The sequence below is a fragment of the Nilaparvata lugens genome, chromosome 1 (genome assembly GCF_014356525.2).
Source record: "Nilaparvata lugens isolate BPH chromosome 1, ASM1435652v1, whole genome shotgun sequence".
Taxonomy (NCBI): domain Eukaryota; kingdom Metazoa; phylum Arthropoda; class Insecta; order Hemiptera; family Delphacidae; genus Nilaparvata; species Nilaparvata lugens.
This window is the reverse complement of record NC_052504.1, coordinates 39380993-39400172: the sequence shown is the minus strand read 5'-3', so window position 1 is coordinate 39400172 and position 19180 is coordinate 39380993. Positions and strand designations below refer to the sequence as shown.

Genomic DNA, 19180 nt, shown 5'->3' with positions numbered 1-19180 from the left:
CCGGTTGTCAGTGAGAAGTCCTATTACAGCTCAAGGGAATTATATTTACACTGTATTGGCCTCGTATACTGATACTGATATGTGAGAATCCACCTTTATTGTATCTTAGCAGAACTGTCCTCAAAAAGACAACTCTTCAAAGAGGAGAATCAGATCTGATAACAGAGCGGATGGCGCTTATCTTAATCTGCCCCAAACCAACCTCCTTCCAACGTATAGTACCTATTTTACAATTTGTAAAATTGATCAATTGGTCCTGTCAACGAGAGGGGTAAACCAGGCCCGGCCCCAGGGGTGGGCGGACCGGGCGGCCGCACAGGGCGGCAGATTTTTGGGGGCGGCAAATTTTAAGGAACAGAATATTGTTAAATGCAAATAAATAATAATTTCAATGTGAATAGTAAAATTTTATAAGAAGCTTTTCCAAACTCAAGCTAATGAAGACATATATCTAAGATCAACAATGTCCCAGGAACGTCTGAGTGGTCTAGCGAACATGAAATAGCTCAGTCCCTAGATCTTGAAGAACTGGAGAAGGAATTTTTCTTATTGTGTACCGTATCTGTTCCGAACATAAAAATAGTTTAATCAGATATTTTGTGTTACTGTTCTAGTCCAGTCAATTAAAGATTATAGAATGAAAAGTTTGGAACACAATTTCCAACTCCACAGTTCTTTTAAGGATAGTAAGAGGATTAACATATCAAAAGTCCTCACCCCCACCTCATGTGCTTAAGGAGTGGAGGTGGTTTGAAAGTACCATTTTTTCATTTTTCTCATATATCTCGGAAACTATGCATCTTATGAACATTTGTACACTGTAGCATCAAGTTATCTTCAATTTGATGTATATTTTCACTATTTTACGCATTTCCCTACGACTGTTGCAGCAGTTTTAGTGTTGAGAGTGGAAGTTTTGTTTGGTAGAGGATTTCGATAAATCTGATACTTTTTGAGATATATATGTTCTAAAGTGATGCATTTTCAAAAACCCAGTTTTTTCCATTTTTCGCTCTTTCAATTCTTATAATGTTCCAACAATTGATGGAAAAAGAATGTGCTTACTACGAGATTGTAGAGCATTAAATTATCATTCATTTCATGTATAATTCGACTATTTCATGCATTCCCATAATTATGACTGTTCCAGCAGTTTTAGGTTTTGAGTCAAATATCAAGATTTGCAACAAGTGACTTTTTTTGAATATCACACTATTCTGTGATCATAAATTGGAATGTGCTTCAGTATGAACATCCATATTGAGTACCTGGAACTTATTGGTACCAGACGTATTGGAATGTCTGCGGAATTGAACACAGGGGGTGTTTCTAAACTTCCTACCAAACAAGACATTCAAAACTAAAACTACTGCAACAGTCGTATGGGAATGCTTGGAATAGTCGAATTATGCATGAAATGGAAGATGATTTAATGTTCTAAAATCTCGTAATTAGCACATTCTTTTTTCATCAATTGTTGAGAAGTTAAAGTTTAGTTTAATTTTCGTCATGTAACACTACATAATCAAGCAAAGCTTGGTAGTATATGACACGTCAAAAAGTATTGAGTACAATACTAAAAAAGCGAAAAATGGTACAATACTAAAAGACTTGAAAGAGCGAAAAATGGAAGAAAAACTGGGTTTTTGAGAATGAATCACTTTAGAACATATATATCTCAAAAATTTAGTATCATATTTAATGAAAACCTCTACAAAACAAACCTTGTAGGAAATTCATTGAGCTTCATTTTTATGTGGATGATTATGTCAATAGAACTCATTGTTTCCAAGATATAAGCATGTAAGTAAAAGTGGAAAATGCAACTTTCAAACCACCCTCATCCCTTTAGCACACGATGTAGGGGTTGGGATTTTTGATATGCTCACCTCCAAACTAGTGTCAACAGAGCTGCAAAGTATAAAATTGAGTTCCAAACATTCCCTTCAAATTTCATTGTCAACTGATCTATTTGTTGCTGAACAGAAAATTTCACTCTCAACACTAAAACTGCTGCAACAGTCGTAGGGAAATGCGTAAAATAGTGAAAATATACATCAAATTGAAGATAATTAGATGCTCCGTCAGCTTATAATCAGCACGGATTTTTCTCATCAATCGTTCAAAAATTATAAGGCCGAGAAGATGAAAAAATTGGAGGCAGAAGTGTTTTCTCAAAAAATGTCTCACCTTCAAGAGCGGATATCTCAGAAACTATGAGATATATGAAGAAAATGTAGAGAACAAACCTTGTTGGTAATTTTGTGAGCTTCAATTTTGTACAGAGTACAAATGTTCATAAGATGCATAGTTTCCGAGATATATGAGAAAAATTAAAAAATTGTACTTTCAAACCACCCCCACCCCTTTGGCACATGGGGTAAGGGTGAGGATTTTTGATATGTTAATCCTCTTACTATCCTTAAAAGAGCTGTAGAGTTGAAAATTGTGTTCCAAAATTTTCTTCCATACCTTTATTTGAGCATTCGTTGCTTGCACTTATTCCTCAATATTTATATTTGTCAAATATTTGTTTAAATGTCATTTTTAACTGGAAAAGCTGATAACCTTCGGGCAAATATTTAAGTAAACAATTATTAGACGGGATACCTGGCGGTTGGGGGGGGCGGCGTTTGCCGATTTCGCCCAGGGCGGCAAAGTCCCTAGGGCCGTGCCTGGGGTAAACATATCAAAAGTCCTCACCCCTACCCACTGTGCTAATTTCATAAGTGTAGAAACTCAACTTTTTAACCATTAAAATAAAATAATAAACATATTATATTATTTTTATCCAATCAGCAATCACAATAGTCAACCGTACGAGAATAGTTCGATGGAAATTCAAGCACATGAGTGCAACGATTCCAAATAATAAGAGTTGAATAACGTTGTCCACAGCTGATTATAAAAATGATAAATAAATTATTTTTATAATAATTACATTTTTTGGAATCAAAATAGTGTGTGAATTAAGTTATTATTTACATAACCTTTACACTGTGTATTCCAAATTAAGGTTTAGAGCAGTTTTGGGCGAACGCCTGTTGTTTTTACCTTAATTGTATTTTTGTATACGAATAAATAAATAAATAATACATAATTATGTCGAATTGGCAATGTCTATGGATGCGGGTGCTGGGGGGTGAGGTGGTACTCAACCGTTCCAATTTCCATCAGACTATTTTCGTGCAATTGACTATAAGGGTAGGGTAGTAATGACAGGACAAGTTAGTGTGTTGAACATGTGTGTGCACACATGCTCGTTATACGTACATGTTGTGTTATCAGCGAAAGGCCTCAAAAGTTTTTGAGGATAGTAATCTTCGATTTTTTGTTATTTTCTCTTCGCTGCTCTATTTGATGTAGATTTTTTTGTATCTTTATCATTGTAATTTTTTAGTGGTTTATTTATTGTTAGTGGTTGTTTATTTCATGTTGGAAGCTGTTATCATAAATATGTTTTTATTTGGAAGCCTTTCGCGTGAATGTATATTTCGTTCGAAGACATATATTATGTCCGTTCACACACGCTCGCACTTGTCCTGTCGTTAGTGGTCAAGGATTTATAGGCTATACTACCCTTGGTCAGTGACCACCCTTACACAAAAATACATAAGTTAGGCTATTATTAAAGGTACGTTAATTATTCAAATTTTATGAAAATAAATTATATTCTATCAGAAGAGAACTTATATCATTAATATATAAATCCCGAACAGTATAATATTGAATGTGCGAAAATAACTATAACATGATAAACACCTGGATCAAATACAATATTACTTCTTCTATCAATGAGATGTTTTCACAAAGAGTACTCTTCTGACTTGTGTGTTTTCTTATTCTGCATCGCAATCCTTTGTAAATAATCCAGTTCTTGATTTTTTCTACCACCTGGTCCTATCGTTTTTCTATCCTTTTCCTTCCCCCATCCCATTTCTTCCGATTTATATTTTGTAAGATTTCTGTACATTTAATAGGCCTACTGTAGATGCTACGTATTATAAAATTCTATAACTATTGATAATATAACTGGTATGGCAATATAATCTTTCATTCATGTCACAGGGAATTTTGTCAGTAGTTACAGTTACTAACTTAATAGAAAAAATCTCATATGATTTGTATTGAAGAATTAGGCTATTTTCTATTTGAATGATAATGCTGAATCCATTCATTTATGCATTCTATTCAAAAATAATTTTTAGTGAAAATTTACACTAGGTAGATTAAATTTTATCAAATATGTAGTACATTAGAGCAGAGTACCTTCTCATAGAAGTACAGGTGGTTAAATGTTTTCATTGTTTTCTGAAAGTACCATCAGCACTTGTAAAGAAGGGGTGGAAATTGACAGCTTACTTCACCCATTAATCATTTGTCTGAAATCCAGTCGCGTGATTACAATTATTATTACGAGCCGCTAGGGTCGGTCACAACTGTTTGTCATAGACCAATACTGTAATAAACATGTTATTTACTTACCAGCCGTTGAAACGAAGAGAATACGATGAATGCATCAACAGTTCCGGTCACTCTTATCTACTGTTGGAGAAAACATTGATAACACCAGTGGACCATCACGGAAAGACGCCGGTTCAGTGTGAACAGAACCGACCGAATACTGATCCAAAGCTGGCTGCTGCTTGACGCTCGACTGTCGTCAGCGCCTTCTATCAGATGGGAGCGTGCTGATCGCAACGCCACCTGTCCTGTGGGATCGCAACTACACTATTGACCGACGCCCGCAGAACGTTCAAAAACTTATTCAAGCTTCAAAATTGCTAACTACTTCCATATAGATAAAAGAGTACTTGAGAAATATTTTCTTTTGTCTCTGCTACTTCACAACACATCTCGTAAGGTTTGAATTGAAGCACCGACTCCTCTAAATATAATTTATTGTTTTAAGAATCATTCCTCGGGTTCGGAACCCACCTCTGAAGCTGTAGGCTAATCCTCTCATCATTTGTATAGGTACGGTGCCGTACCTTATTTCGTCATTATTATATTTATTTTCTATCAACATTTTGATTACGATTGGCCTATTCATTTTTTATCAGTTATAGTAGCCTATATATTTTAGCCCTCAGACTACTACATCTGTGAGACGTCGCGGAAAATTCATCAGTTTTTTTCATGCACCATAAACACCAGAAGCTGTTTTCCTCCTCAATAGCTGTCAGTTGGCGTCTGTTGTGAAGGTGTTCTTCTGATAAACTTTCATCATTTTCGATTTATCCTATCAAACGTCTGTCAGACAACGATAGTATAGTTAGGTTACTTTCTTTTATCATAGAGGGTTTCCTAGACTTTCGATAGCATTAGTGGAACTTTTGTTTTCACTATTGTGTCCAATAGACGTACAATAGTAATAGCCCAAGTTTACATTGAATTCATTACAGTTTGAAAAATCAGCAGGATATCTCTGCTCTTATTGATTTAATATTCTTATTTTTACTCATGGAATGAATCTGGGAGCTGGGGCCCCCCAAAAATTTTGAACTTTTTAACCGCTCATTGCACAGCAAAGTCATGAGGAACTTTTCTGTTCAGCTACGAATAAATTTAGATATAAACAGAAAAATTCCGATCAGGAGCACAGGGGGTTCAGGAGAGGGTATTTTTCAAAATTTTTTATGTAAAATCACACTACAGTCAAACTTATTGGCCTACAAACTTAAAACTTTACCCAAATATTCTTCAAACATGCTAGACGCGCACTAAGAATGGATTTTGAGATATTTTGTCTCTAAGGGTTTCAAAGGATGAAAAAGGATCCTATTAAGTAAGGTTATGAACATGGTAATGTGAATGCCATATGGAACTGAGATAATTGACACATGATATTCTAACATATTTTGTAACATTGGGAAGCTTAAAATAATCTTATCAATCAGCTGATCGAATCATTTTTGCGTTGGTCGAGAACGCGAGCTTGCCACGTGTTTGTTCCATTGTTGTATGCTTGGCCAGTTCGGTTTGCGCCTTATCAGCTGTATATGAAGTCTCATACATTCCGATTAGAACAGAGCACAGAGATTGTCTTTGGTTAGGAGTTTGTTGATAATTCTTTTTACTTTCCTTGCCCTATTACCATAGGTAAGGAAAGAAAAATTAGATATAACAGAAAATTCCGATCAGGAGCACAGGGGGTTCAGGAGAGGGTATTTTTCGAAAATTTTTATGTAAAATCACACTACAGCTCAAACTAATTGGCCTACAAACTTAAAACTTTGCCCAAATATTTTTCAAACATGCTAGACGCGCACTAAGAACGGATTTTGAGATATTTTGTCTCTAAGGTTTCAAAGGATGAAAAAGGATCCTATTAAGTAAGGTTATGAACATGGTAATGTGAATGCAATATGGAACTGAGATAATTGACACATGATATTCTAACATATTTTGAAACATTGGGAAGCTTAAAGTAATCTTATCAATCAGCTGATCGAATCATTTTTGCGTTGGTCGAGAACGCGAGCTTGCCACGTGTTTGTTCCATTGTTGTATGCTTGGCCAGTTCGGTTTGCGCCTTATCAGCTGTATATGAAGTCTCATACATTCCGATTAGAACAGAGCACAGAGATTGTCTTTAGTTAGGAGTTTGTTGATAATTCATTTTACTTTCCTTGCCCTATTACCATAGGTAAGGAAAGTATTGCTTTCCAAAAAAATTAAGGTACCTTAATTTCATGTTTTCTATACGTTTCAAGGTCCCCTGAGTCCAAAAACATGATTTTTGGGTGTTGGTCTGTGTGTGTGTATGTGTGTGTGTATGTGTGTGTATGTCTGTGAACACGATTACTCCATTCCTAATTAACCGATTGACTTGAAATTTTAAACTTAAGGTCCTTATACCTACCATGAGGATCCGACAATAAGAAATTCAATAAAATTCAATTCAAGATGGCGGAAAAAATGGCGGATAATTACTAAAAAACCATGTTTTTCACGGTTTTCTCGAAAACGGCTATAACGATTTCCTTCAAATTTACACCATGGATAGCTATTCATAAGCCCTATCAAATGACATGAGTCTCACTTCTGGGAAAATTTCAGGAGCTCCGTAATATTCTTGAGAAAAATGGCGGATAATGACTAATAAACTATGTTTTTCACGGTTTTCTCGAAAACGGCTCTAACGATTTCCTTCAAATTTATACCATGGATAGCTATTTATAAGCCCTATCAACTGCCATGAGTCTCATTTCTGGAAAAATTTCAGGAGCTCCGTAATATTCTTGAGAAAAATGGCGGATAATGAATAAAAATCCATGTTTTTCACGGTTTTCTCGAAAACGGCTCTAACGATTTCCTTCAAATTTATACCATGGATAGCTATTCATAAGCCCTTTCAAATGACATGAGTTTTTTTCTGGGAAAATTGCAGGAGCTCCGTAATATTCTTGAGAAAAATGGCGGATAATTACTAAAAAACCATGCTTTTCACGATTTTCTCAAAAATAACTTGACCGATTTCTTTCAAATTCATACCCTGTATAGTTATTTATCAGTTCTATCAACTGGCATGAGTCTCCTTTCTGGGTAACCAATGGGGGTCCACCCCATCCTTGGGAAATGGACTTAGTAACCTCCTTCTCGTGCATGAGGTAGGTAGGTAGCGCAGTTCATAAAAAGAACACATAGTCGAGATATTTCATGTGTAGAACAGCTGTTTTGACTACTTTAAAAAATGACGACTAAAAAAATCATCGAATTTCACAATTTACACAAAGAAAAAGTACTCTGAAAACAATTATATAAAGGCTATATACAGAAGTTTGATCGTAGTTTCAAATATGAGCAAGGAAAGTTGTGTGAGTGTACCACACCAGATTTTTTCAAATTTAAATGCCATCAAAATCACATTGAAAACTTTCTTAATAGAAAACAAGATTACAAAAACAAAATGTCAAACATATACCTACATTTATTTGTAGCACGGCCAGAAAAAGACAAACTTGAGTACTAGCCGTAAGTTCATTCAATATAACATATATACCTATATTTTGTGAATAAAAAGTAAGAGTTGATGAGATATGTGAGTAATTTCTTATATTTGATCCAAATGGTTATTCATATTGTAGTAGTCAGGGTCACTGCAATCAAAAGTTTTTTATTCTGTAGCTGATAAATTTCATACTTATTGATTGTCCATAATGTATCCAGTGTCCATAATGGAAGTGATTGAACCACTCAAAATTAATGGCTTACTGGTCCCTCATAGAATTTATAGTATTACTGGTGATTGAGTCTGTCTTTTTTCAGCGTTGACTATTAATAATAAAGCTTTATTTAAAACTAACTTACCCGGCGAACTTCGTACCGCCAAAAAGTCAACACTCATGTCACACTTGACTTTATTTGGTGAATCATGAATTTTATCTGACAATCAATATTTTCATTTACATCTCAATACGGACTTTCTATGTGCTTAGTCATGCAGCATTCATTATTCTGAAAACATATTCTTCTCAATCAATTGGTAGTAGTATCTATCAGTAAAGTGTTGAATTAAAAAAATAGATATATGTTGAATCAGTGTTTCAAAGATGAATTCAATGTTTTCATAGTTGTTGATTGTCAATAGATGGTCCAGGAAATATGCGATGTACGATGAATCACACAGAATTCCATATTCTTTCCATCTTCCATTTTAGGATGAATATAAGCTTAGCTAAATTCAAAAAAGTTGTAAATTATTCTGTCATTCTTCAGTAATTAATGAATGCAATATGAGCAACTCTTTCATGAGGTGAATAATATTTTTCAACATTTTCCAGTTTCTCAATGATAGGGGAGTGATGATTATTTGTATAGGTCTTCTAAACAACCATTATCTACAGCTGGTACCAATCAACTACACTTCAACTCCAAACTACCGTTTTAATACCAGTACACAATTTATCACAGGGTGACGTGTTTATTACAGCTGGTAACTTTAAATGCTAAATCATATTATCACAATATGATCTTGAATCATGATCATCTTTCCGTTCTTCGGTAGCTGCTCGACCGACAATTTTGAAAACATAGGTCAGTAAAATGGATTAATGAATAACTAGTATTTCTGTGAACACTAGACCTCACGCAGTATTCTAATCCACAAGTACCTACCTGATTGAAACTATAGACCTTATGGAAATACAGCAATAGACTGGCTTCTCCACACATCTGTGTAATCACTTGTCAGCTGATTTATGATGAATAATTCTATAGTCTGATTTTTACTCTAATATTGGCGTATGAAGGAGGCTCCTTTTACCTTTTATATTATCCTTGAAATGCAAAATTTCCAAAAACCTTGTATATACGTCGACGCGCAATCAAAAAAGGAACATATCTGTCAAATTTCATGAAAATCTATTACCGCGTTTCGCCGTAAATGCGCAACATATAAACATTCAAACATTAAGAGAAATGCAAAACCGTCGACTTGAATCTTAGACCTCACTTCGCTCGGTCAATTATTATTAGCCCTCCTTTTAAAGTTTCTCTTCAGATACCATCCCCAATATTCACACAACATATTCCCAAAGATTCATGCCGTTATGACAAGTAGCCTACTTTTCAAGTCTATAGGGAACAAATAAACAGACATTCATATATATATATATATATATATATATATATATATATAGATTTACATTATATATATATTTACATAATATATATATATATATAGATTTACATTCGGCTCAAACAAAAGCCTCTCTAAATGGAGGTTGACAACTTTCAGTTCAGTTGTTTTAACATTTTTTTTATATATATTTTATATATATATATATTTTATATATATATATATATATATATATATAGATTTACATTCGGCTCAAACAAAAGCCTCTCTAAATGGAGGTTGACAACTTTCAGTTCAGTTGTTTTAACATTTTTTTTCAAATCACTTTCAAAAAGTTCATGTAGTACCTACTATTGTGTTTGAGACACTTCTGGCGCTATCATAGTTTCACCGTTCACCACTATTCTGTTCCACAGTCCTATCTCTTGCATTCGTTAACTATATCTATAATAAAGTAAAGAGCTGGCTTATACACGTACGGGATAGGAAAATTATGTTTGACGCATCATCACGTCTTAACTACTGGACTAATTAACTTGAAATTTTGCATATACATTCTTAATTAACCAAGGATGGTTATAGGCCTATTTTCAATTCTTCAAAATTTCATTACGTCAAGTTTTCAGTTTGTCAAGTTTTTAAATAGATCCTTGCGGAGCACGGGTTCCTGCTAGTGTAACATAAAAACACTGTGAGTCATTGGGTGGTGTGAATAAAAACGAGTAGGACAAGTGAATACTTGAATGACAAGTAAACGCCAAAATTGAAGTGAATAAAACAAGTATTTACTCTTACTCACGAGTAAATACTTGAGAGGCTAGTAAACCCCCGAAAAATGCCAATTTTGGTGTGAATAAATGCAAGTACTTCTGCAGCAAGTAAATACTCGTCCATTCGCAAGTCAACCCGACCCCAGACTTGCAGTTGTACTTGTACACGAGAGATGGCTGCATTTATGAACCTGCATGGTGTGAAACGTTATAGAGACCGGCGTGATATAAGTCCTCATCTATCTAAGGAACTAAGACAATTTGAGGGCGAAAACATAGATTTTCTCACTTCGCACTTTCTTGATGAAAACACTGATGCAAGTGGTGGAGGATTAACTGCAAAGAAAAAGATGGAAAATTTTCTGAGATAGCTTAGTGATCCAGGATTCCAAAGTGGTGTTGCCAACGACATGGGGGTTGAAAGAAGTACCGTCAGCAGAATATTTTCAAGTATATTAGATAAAATAGTGTCAAAGTCTGAAGATTGGATTAAATTTCCATGCACTATTGAAGATATGGATTAGGCCAAGTCAGATTGGGCTTCAAAATTTCGCATTCCGACTGTCATTGGTGCTATAGAGAGCACTCACGTGCAATCTGCGTTTAGCGACAAAAACAGAACAAGTCACAACAGGAAATGATGCGTAGTAGTCTGTGTGGCGCTACAAGTATTTACTTGACTTTCTTGCAAATTCAGTTGTCTCGCGAGTAAATACTTCCTAGTAAACCCTCGGGTTGGCGAGTACATGGTCACAAGTAAACTCAATGCTTTATTCACATCAGTTTAAATACTTGTTACACTTTAATTGTAAGTAAATACTCGTCGTACTCGTTTTTATTCACACCGCCCAATGCATGGGGGTGAACAGAACAATCAAGTCTGCACGATGACATTCGAATGTTTTTATCAATGTCAGCTGATTAGTGGCGTCGATCGAAACTGAAAGCTGAACCGCTACTCCCTTCTTCTGTTCGATTCTTTATTATCCTTTTAATATCGGGGCACCGAGCTTCGGTCGTTATTTTTATTATTGATGAACAGAACACAATTCTCTAAAATGATCGTGTTTATATTTTATAGCTGGCTGCGATATTTTGATTTTCCACAGACTCACTCGCTCACTCACTTTTTTACTATCCACAGACGACGAAAGTCTCAGCTGTGTTAGCCAAGGATGAATTATCCTTTTAATGTCGTTAAGCGAGTTTTCCCAAAGATGACACCCAGTGCAATCAAATTTTTACATCATAAACCTACTATGTTCCAAATTTCGTGAAAATCGTTAAAGCCGTTTTCGAGATCCGTTGAACATAAATATAACCAATTAATATAAATAAATATAAATAACCAAATATAAAAATATATTCAGATATATAGAAATTGCTCGCTTAATAAAAAATAGGATATTAAGCGTGCAATTTCTGTATATCTGTTAATATTTTTATATTTGGTTATTTATGGCCAACGGATCTCGAAAACAGCTCTAACGATTTTCTAGAAATTTGGAAAATAGTAGGTTTATGAAATAAAAATTCGATTGCACTAGGTCTCATCCCTGGGAAAACTTGATAATAATCTGGGACATGAAAAGGATAATAATTATTCATCCTTGGAAAAACAGATGATAAACAGATGATGATGTCTGTCGAAACAGAAGATGCATGTAGAGGGAGAGAAACAGAATTATTTCCAGCTGTGTAATCAATCAGCGAGAAATATTATCTAGAAATTTTAATCAACCTGATCAAAATAATTTGATTTGTCGACATGACATGATAATCATTCTAAACTAGAGTATATCATGATTTTCAAAGTTAATCATTATTTGGCAATTTTAAGTGATCTGTGAAAGTTATTTTGTTATTCAATTTGGTTTGTAAATAGTCTAAATTAGAACTTTTTTGTTTTCAAATGTTTGGACTGAAAATCACCAAATATGGAAAATAACCTACTTTCTGGACTATTTAGAGTAAATAAACCAAAATTCGGGGAAGAAACAGATTTGGGCTGTGCCTGTTAGTCCTTCCCCAATCATTTTAAGAATTCTGTTCTGTTTATCAATAGTTTATAAATAAATAACGAGCAAAGATTGGTGCTCCGATATTGAATCTGGATTCCCACGTATCAGTGAATGTTACAGTGAGAATATTATTCCCATAAGTTTTAATCAGACTAGACTATTCATCATAATCACTAGGCCGTTATAGGAGGGGACAGTCCAGTCACAGACCATGGAAATTATATTCTCACTGTATCGGTTCAAAAACACATTTTCAGTGGCCTTTCAAAAACCGTTGGTGGGAATTAAAAAAAGAAGAAATTGAAAATTTAAATACTGTATTGGAAAACAAAACGAACATTATAATAGGTAACAAGAATGCATGCAGGAAACACTGTCCTAGTGCATAAAATACATGTATTGATAACAAAATTAATAGAAAAATACATAATAGTTTAATTAATGATCATACATTATATTCAGGTAGCTTGAGACTAAGACGTCGAGAAATAGTGCTAATATGTGATCCTATTGCACTGGCAATAAAAAACAGTTTCTGAACGGTGTCTCGCAAATCCCATACCAGCCATACACTCCATACCAACAGAATCATACAAACCCAACTTTCCACTATCCTGTACCTGGAGTGATACACCAGAAGGTATAACTGCAACACCAAGATAACATGATTTATGAAAAATGATAAGACATTAGTCAATTTATCTAGAAGATTAACATGTTTTGGAAGATACTGAATTGATAGAGTGATGTCAATTCTTTACCTGAAGTAAGAGAACAAAATAATTATTCAATTGAAGCTGGATTTGACATTCTTAAAGATCTATAGAAGATGAGGGTGTGTTAACATAGATTCATTTTTCATATAATATCAATAGGCTATAAGCACTCGCCATTGATTAAAAACTATGGATTCATGAATAATGTTGAATTAAAATATTAACTTATTATTAAACAATATACAAGACAGCAATAGTCTGGACCACGAACGTTCAAATTTGTTAGGATTGTTCGCTTGGCAGTCTAGAGGCACAATAAGAAAGGATTTGGAAAAAAATCCGAAGATAATCCCAAAATTGGCGTTCTCCTGCGCTTTCTCAGTTTTTTGAGAAATTGTTAAAATTTAGTACAGAAGCACAGCTGGAGTAAAGAAATTTTGACTTTTTTGATTTTCCATTGTTTTCCAGCGTGATTGTTTACAAGACTTTTATTCATATCACCGTAATCTATATAGAAAAGCATTATTATATAATTTACAATATTGTTCCTTTTTTGAAAATTACGTCGGTAAGGTGAACTCCTCCTCTTGCTTGGCATTCATGAAGGCGCTGAGAATGTATTAGCTGAGTCAGAGTGAATGGAGTGTAGGCCTATTGGAGGAATGCTAGTGTGTGTAACAAGTTGAAGCATGCATTCGCCATGAAGGCTTATTACCAAACACATAATCATGAAGCTGCACGTCACCTTGCCCACGTAATTTGCAAGAAATGAACAATTTTGTAAATGAAATAATAATGATTTTCTATGTAGATTACGGTGATATGAATAAAAGTTTTGTCAACAACTTCATCGATTTTTAATAGTTATTTCAAAGTCACCCGATTTACTGCCGGACCCTGTAGATACAACCGACAAAACCTTTTGGAAAATATCATTTTACTAGCCGTCAGGCTCGCTTCGCTCGCAATATCCGTCTAGCCAGGGGGATCCGTCCCCTGGACCCCCGACTGGATCGTCCAAAAATGAGATCAGCGGGCTCGCTTCGGTCGCCTGCATTTTTCATTTGAGCATGCTTCATTCCATCAGAAAGTCAAAGTACTGAGAAAACGCAGAAAAACTGAGAAAAACGCTGATTTTGGGCGTATCTTTGGCGTTATTTCAAATTCCTTCAAACACAACATTATTACACCCAAGCTTAGCGTCTGTACTAAATTTGAACAATTTCTGTTCATTTGTTCTCGATAAATCTGAGAAAAAGCAAAAAACGCTGGAAAAACGCTAATTTTGGACGTATCTTTGACGTTAATGCAAATTCCTTCTAACACAACATTATTACACCCTAGCTGAGCTTCTGTACTAAATTTGAACATGTTCTGTTCATTTGTTCTCGATAAAGCTGAGAAAAACGCTGGAAAAATGCAGATTTTGGGCGTATCTTTGGATTTTTTTTTCAAATCCGTATTTAGTGCGCCTCTAAAGGGCCAACTCAACATACCTACCAAATTTGAACGTTTTTGGTCCGGTAGATTTTTAGTTCTGCGAGTGAGTGAGTCAGTGATTTACAGTAACTATATTACCCACAGTAAGGCCATTGACTGTCACGCATATGATTGGCTAGCTCGATCACGTGGTACAAATCCGCCATTAAGATTCCAAACATTTAATTCCTATCTTATAGCATTGCAAAATCTGAATTGATATTTTATTTTCGTGATTGTGAACATATTTTTCAACATCTGATGAGTTTTTCATAGAATTTTGGAAGGTAAGTTGATTATATTTCAATATAGAACAGTAAAATTACTTTGAAAGTGTGTTATTATAATAAAAAAATCATACGAGTTTGAACAAGTTTTTTAATGAGGTTATCTCAATAACAAATTTTGTAGTTTTTATGATATCATATCAATATTTTATTGCAAATAAATATAAAAATTCATTATTATCTATTCAATTAACTCATCAAAAGCTGAAATATTATTGAAGAAAAGGAATATTTGTGTTATTCCAAGTCTGAAACTTGAAAAATTAAGACTTAATTTTAGTTTAAAAATAATACTTCTAACTGTGAAATTGATTTTCAAGTATAAAAGAATAATTTTTCGAAGGGTTCAACAGAGTTTTATAGTTTAACAAAGCATATTTTTCATGCTATATTATGTCAAGTAGTGAAGAGTTCAGTATTTTTGTTTACTTTTGTTATTGTATTAATTTTCATCATCTTTTGCAGGTTACATTTAGGAAATTGGGAACTCTATATAAACTCATAATTATTAATTATATAATAATTAATATTTATATTAATAAATATTTGAAATTGCTCTCAAGGTAAGATTGTAAGCTTTCCTCCCAGTAATAATGATGTGAAAAGGTTTGAGACCCACTGGAAGTAGCTGTATGTAGAAATATTTATTATAATAAAAAACTATAAATAAACATTCATAATTTTTCATAACTCTAGTCATCACAGTATTTTTACGATGGATTATAATTATATCTCAATCTAATTTCCCATCCAATCAAAACCTATTTAACTCAATCAAATCCCAATAAAGAAAAAATCTGGTGTGGTACACTCACACAACTTTCCTTGCTCATATTTGAAACTACGATCAGACTTCTGTATATGTGTATATATAATTGTTTTCAAAGTACTTTTTCTTTGTGTGAATAATTGTGAAATTCGATGATTTTTTTAGTCGTCATTTTTTTTAAAGTCGTCAAAACAGCTGTACAGATGAAATATCTCGACTATGTGTTCTTTTTATGAACTGCGCTACCTACCTACCTCATGCACGAGAAGGAGGTTACTAAGTCCATTTCCCAAGAATGGGGTGGACCCCCCATTGTTTTTCCAGAAAGGAGACTCATGCCAGTTGATAGAGCTGATAAATAACTATACAGGGTATGAATTTGAAAAAATCGGTCAAGTTATTTTTGAGAAAATCGTGAAAAACATGTTTTTTTTAGTAATTATCCGCCATTTTTCTCGAGAATATTACGGAGCTCCTACAATTTTCCCAGGAAAAAAAACTCATGTCATTTGATAGGGCTCATGAATAGCTGCTATCCATGGTTTAAATTTGAAGAAAATCGTTAAAGCCGTTTTCGAGAAAACCGTGAAAAACATGGTTTTTTAGTCATTATCCGCCATTTTTCTCAAGAATATTACGGAGCTCATGGAATTTTCCCAGAAATGAGACTCATGCCAGTTGATAGTGCTTATGAATATCTATCCATGGTATGAATTTGAAGAAAATCGTTAGAGCCGTTTTCGAGAAAACGGTGAAAAACATGGATTTTTAGTCATTATCCGCCATTTTTCTCAAGAATATTACGGAGCTCCTGAAATTTTCCCAGAAATGAGACTCATGCCAGTTGATAGGGCTTATAAATAGCTATCCATGGTATAAATTTGAAGGAAATCGTTAGAGCCGTTTTTGAGAAAACCGTGAAAAACATGGTTTTTTAGTCATTATCCGCCATTTTTCTCAAGAATATTACGGAGCTCCTGAAATTTTCTCAGAAATGAGACTCATGTCAGTTGATAGGGCTCATAAATAGCTATCCGTGGTATAAATTTGAAGAAAATCGTTAGAGCCGTTTTCGAGAAAAACGTGAAAAACATGGTTTTTTAGTAATTATCCGCCATTTTTTCCGCCATCTTGGATTGGATTTTATTGAATTTCTTACTGTCGGATCCTCATGGTATGAGGACCTTAAGTTTAAAATTTCAAGTCAATCGGTTAATTAGGAATGGAGTTATCGTGTTCACAGACACACACACATACACACACACACACATACACACACACACACACATACACACACACACACATACACACACACAGACCAACACCCAAAAATCATTTTTTTGGACTCAGGGGACCTTGAAACGTATAGAAAACATGAAATTAGGGTACCTTAATTTTTTTTGGAAAGCAATACTTTCCTTACCTATGGTAATAGGGCAAGGAAAGTAAAAAGAGTCAATATGGAAACATATTTTAATCATATGGAAACACATAATTTTTCAATACGTAAAATATTGTTAATGTGAATATATACTAAATCCAATCCCAATAAACATAAAGAATTAAAATGGAAACAATTGAAAGATTCAGAATATTATCAATGTGAATATACAGAGTGTGAGTCATATGTATGGGAACCCTTCAATAAGTTGACTGTCGTAGATATAATACTGTAACTTTCAGGATAAGTTGTTGGTCGAATACTCCACCTTTTAAAAAATTATTACAGTATTATATCTACAACAGTCTCCCACTTATTGAAGGCTTCTCATACATATTACCAGAAAACTTCTATAATGAGAATAACATCGTAGTGCATTTATAATATCACATCACGCATAAGTTTAGTTCTGCATAGTCCCACCAGATCGTATAAGCATGTCATCAGACGCTTGTAACAGCTAATAATGAGTGGAAGGAGAAAAGTGGGCTGGCATGGGAGTATGGAAGGAGAGTGTCAGTCTTTAGAACCGTTTTTTATAGCTGCAACTGGCAGCCTGCCAGGCTTTCAACTCATTTCTGAGGAAGCCCCAACAATAATATTGCAAGCTCAACCGAAGGCCAATTAGTGGCAATTATTATAAAAGAAAAACAATTTCATTCCTTTGTGACATGTAGCTTTCTGCTCTGACAGCTCTAGAGCTGAATTATGAATAATATTCATTATATAATTCATTTATATAGTTTCTATTTTTCTATAATCTGTTGATATGAGAAGTTCTTTAATATGATAAGGAGAAGAAAAGGAGGATGATAAGAATAATGAGAAAAATAAGAAGAAAATATTATTTGATGATCATGAGTAGAAAAGAGTAGGAAGAGATGATGATAATGATAATAATAAGAGAATGAGAAGTGATGATGGGATATGACAGATAAGGAGAAGAAAGAGAAGAAAAAGAAGAACTTCAGATCATTTTCTTTCCCTCTTGAAGAATGAGAGAGAACATGAAGAAGATTAGATAGTGGAAGAAGAAGGAAGAAATCTTCTTCTTTTTCTTCTTCTAGGAGGAGGAAGAGAAAAAGAAGAAGAAGGAGTTGCATATGAGGGAAATAAGAATTAGTGGATCATGAAGGAGGAGAAGAGGATGAGAAAGATGAAGATATACTATACAATAGTGATAAAAAATAATAAATATTTAGAAGATGATGAACTGAAAACTTCATATCTTCTTCTTCTTCTTCTTCTTCTGAGAGAAGGAAGAGAAAAAGAAGAAGAAAGAGTAGCATATGAGAGAAATAATAATTAGTGGATCATGAAGGAGGAGAAGAGGATAAGAAAGATGAAGATATACTATACAATAGTGATAAAACATAATAAATATTAAGAAGATGATGAACTGAAAACTTAATATTTTCTTCTTCTTCTTCTTCTTCTAGGAGGAGGAAGAGAAAAAGAAGAAGAAGGAGTAGCATATGAGAGAAATAAGAATTAGTGGATCATAAAGGAGGAGAAGAGGATAAGAAAGATGAAGATATACTATACAATAGTGATAAAAAATAATAAATATTTAGAAGATGATGAACTGAAAACTTCATATTTTCTTCTTCTTCTTCTCTTTTTCTTATTCCTTTAGTTCTTCTTTACATAGCATTCTCATTCTAACAGAACACAGAGTAATATAAATGATACAGTCATGATTCAGCTGTGAGTTTCCCAATCATCAGGAGAATGTTGGGATGAAATGCAAAGAAAACAGAAGGTGGTTGAATAATATTATTATCACAATAACTTAGTCCTATAATTGCTTCACTTGTTGACAGGTGTCTGGTGCTGAGTTGACTGTGTGTGTGCATGTGTGTATGATAGTGTCGAAGGAGTGAGGGGCGACTACCTGTCAGTGGAGTGGGAGATAGAGTTGTTGTGATGACGGAGTGTGGAAGGGGGGTGAGCGAGCCTGGAGTAGGGTTCTGCGCTCTATCTACATACTGGCAAAGGAACTACTCGATTACCTGTGAACAGAAAGTCCTATTCCACTGGCCTTCTGTGCTATATTTGTAATCTGTAATATTACTCACTCTGTATAATTCACAATATTGATTTTTTTATTTATT

At 34.2% G+C, this 19180-nt stretch overlaps 2 protein-coding genes across 4 annotated transcripts in view; both read right to left on the bottom strand.

Annotated features, from left to right (window-relative positions):
* Positions 1-4661, bottom strand: part of LOC111048053 (kelch-like protein 17) — a 56745-nt gene extending 52084 nt beyond the window's left edge. The window contains exon 1 of the mRNA XM_039433666.1: positions 4486-4661. The gene's annotated coding sequence lies outside the window, so the exon portion shown is untranslated. The remainder of the gene's footprint in view (positions 1-4485) is intronic.
* Positions 4662-12674: 8013 nt separating this feature from the next.
* LOC111050161 (vesicle-trafficking protein SEC22a) overlaps positions 12675-19180 on the bottom strand; it is a 66533-nt gene continuing 60027 nt past the window's right edge. For all 3 annotated transcript variants that reach the window (XM_039433408.1, XM_039433414.1, XM_039433418.1), the window contains one exon: positions 12675-13020. In XM_039433408.1, coding sequence (XP_039289342.1) covers positions 12820-13020 — 201 coding nt within the window. In that variant the 3' untranslated portion in view covers positions 12675-12819. The remainder of the gene's footprint in view (positions 13021-19180) is intronic.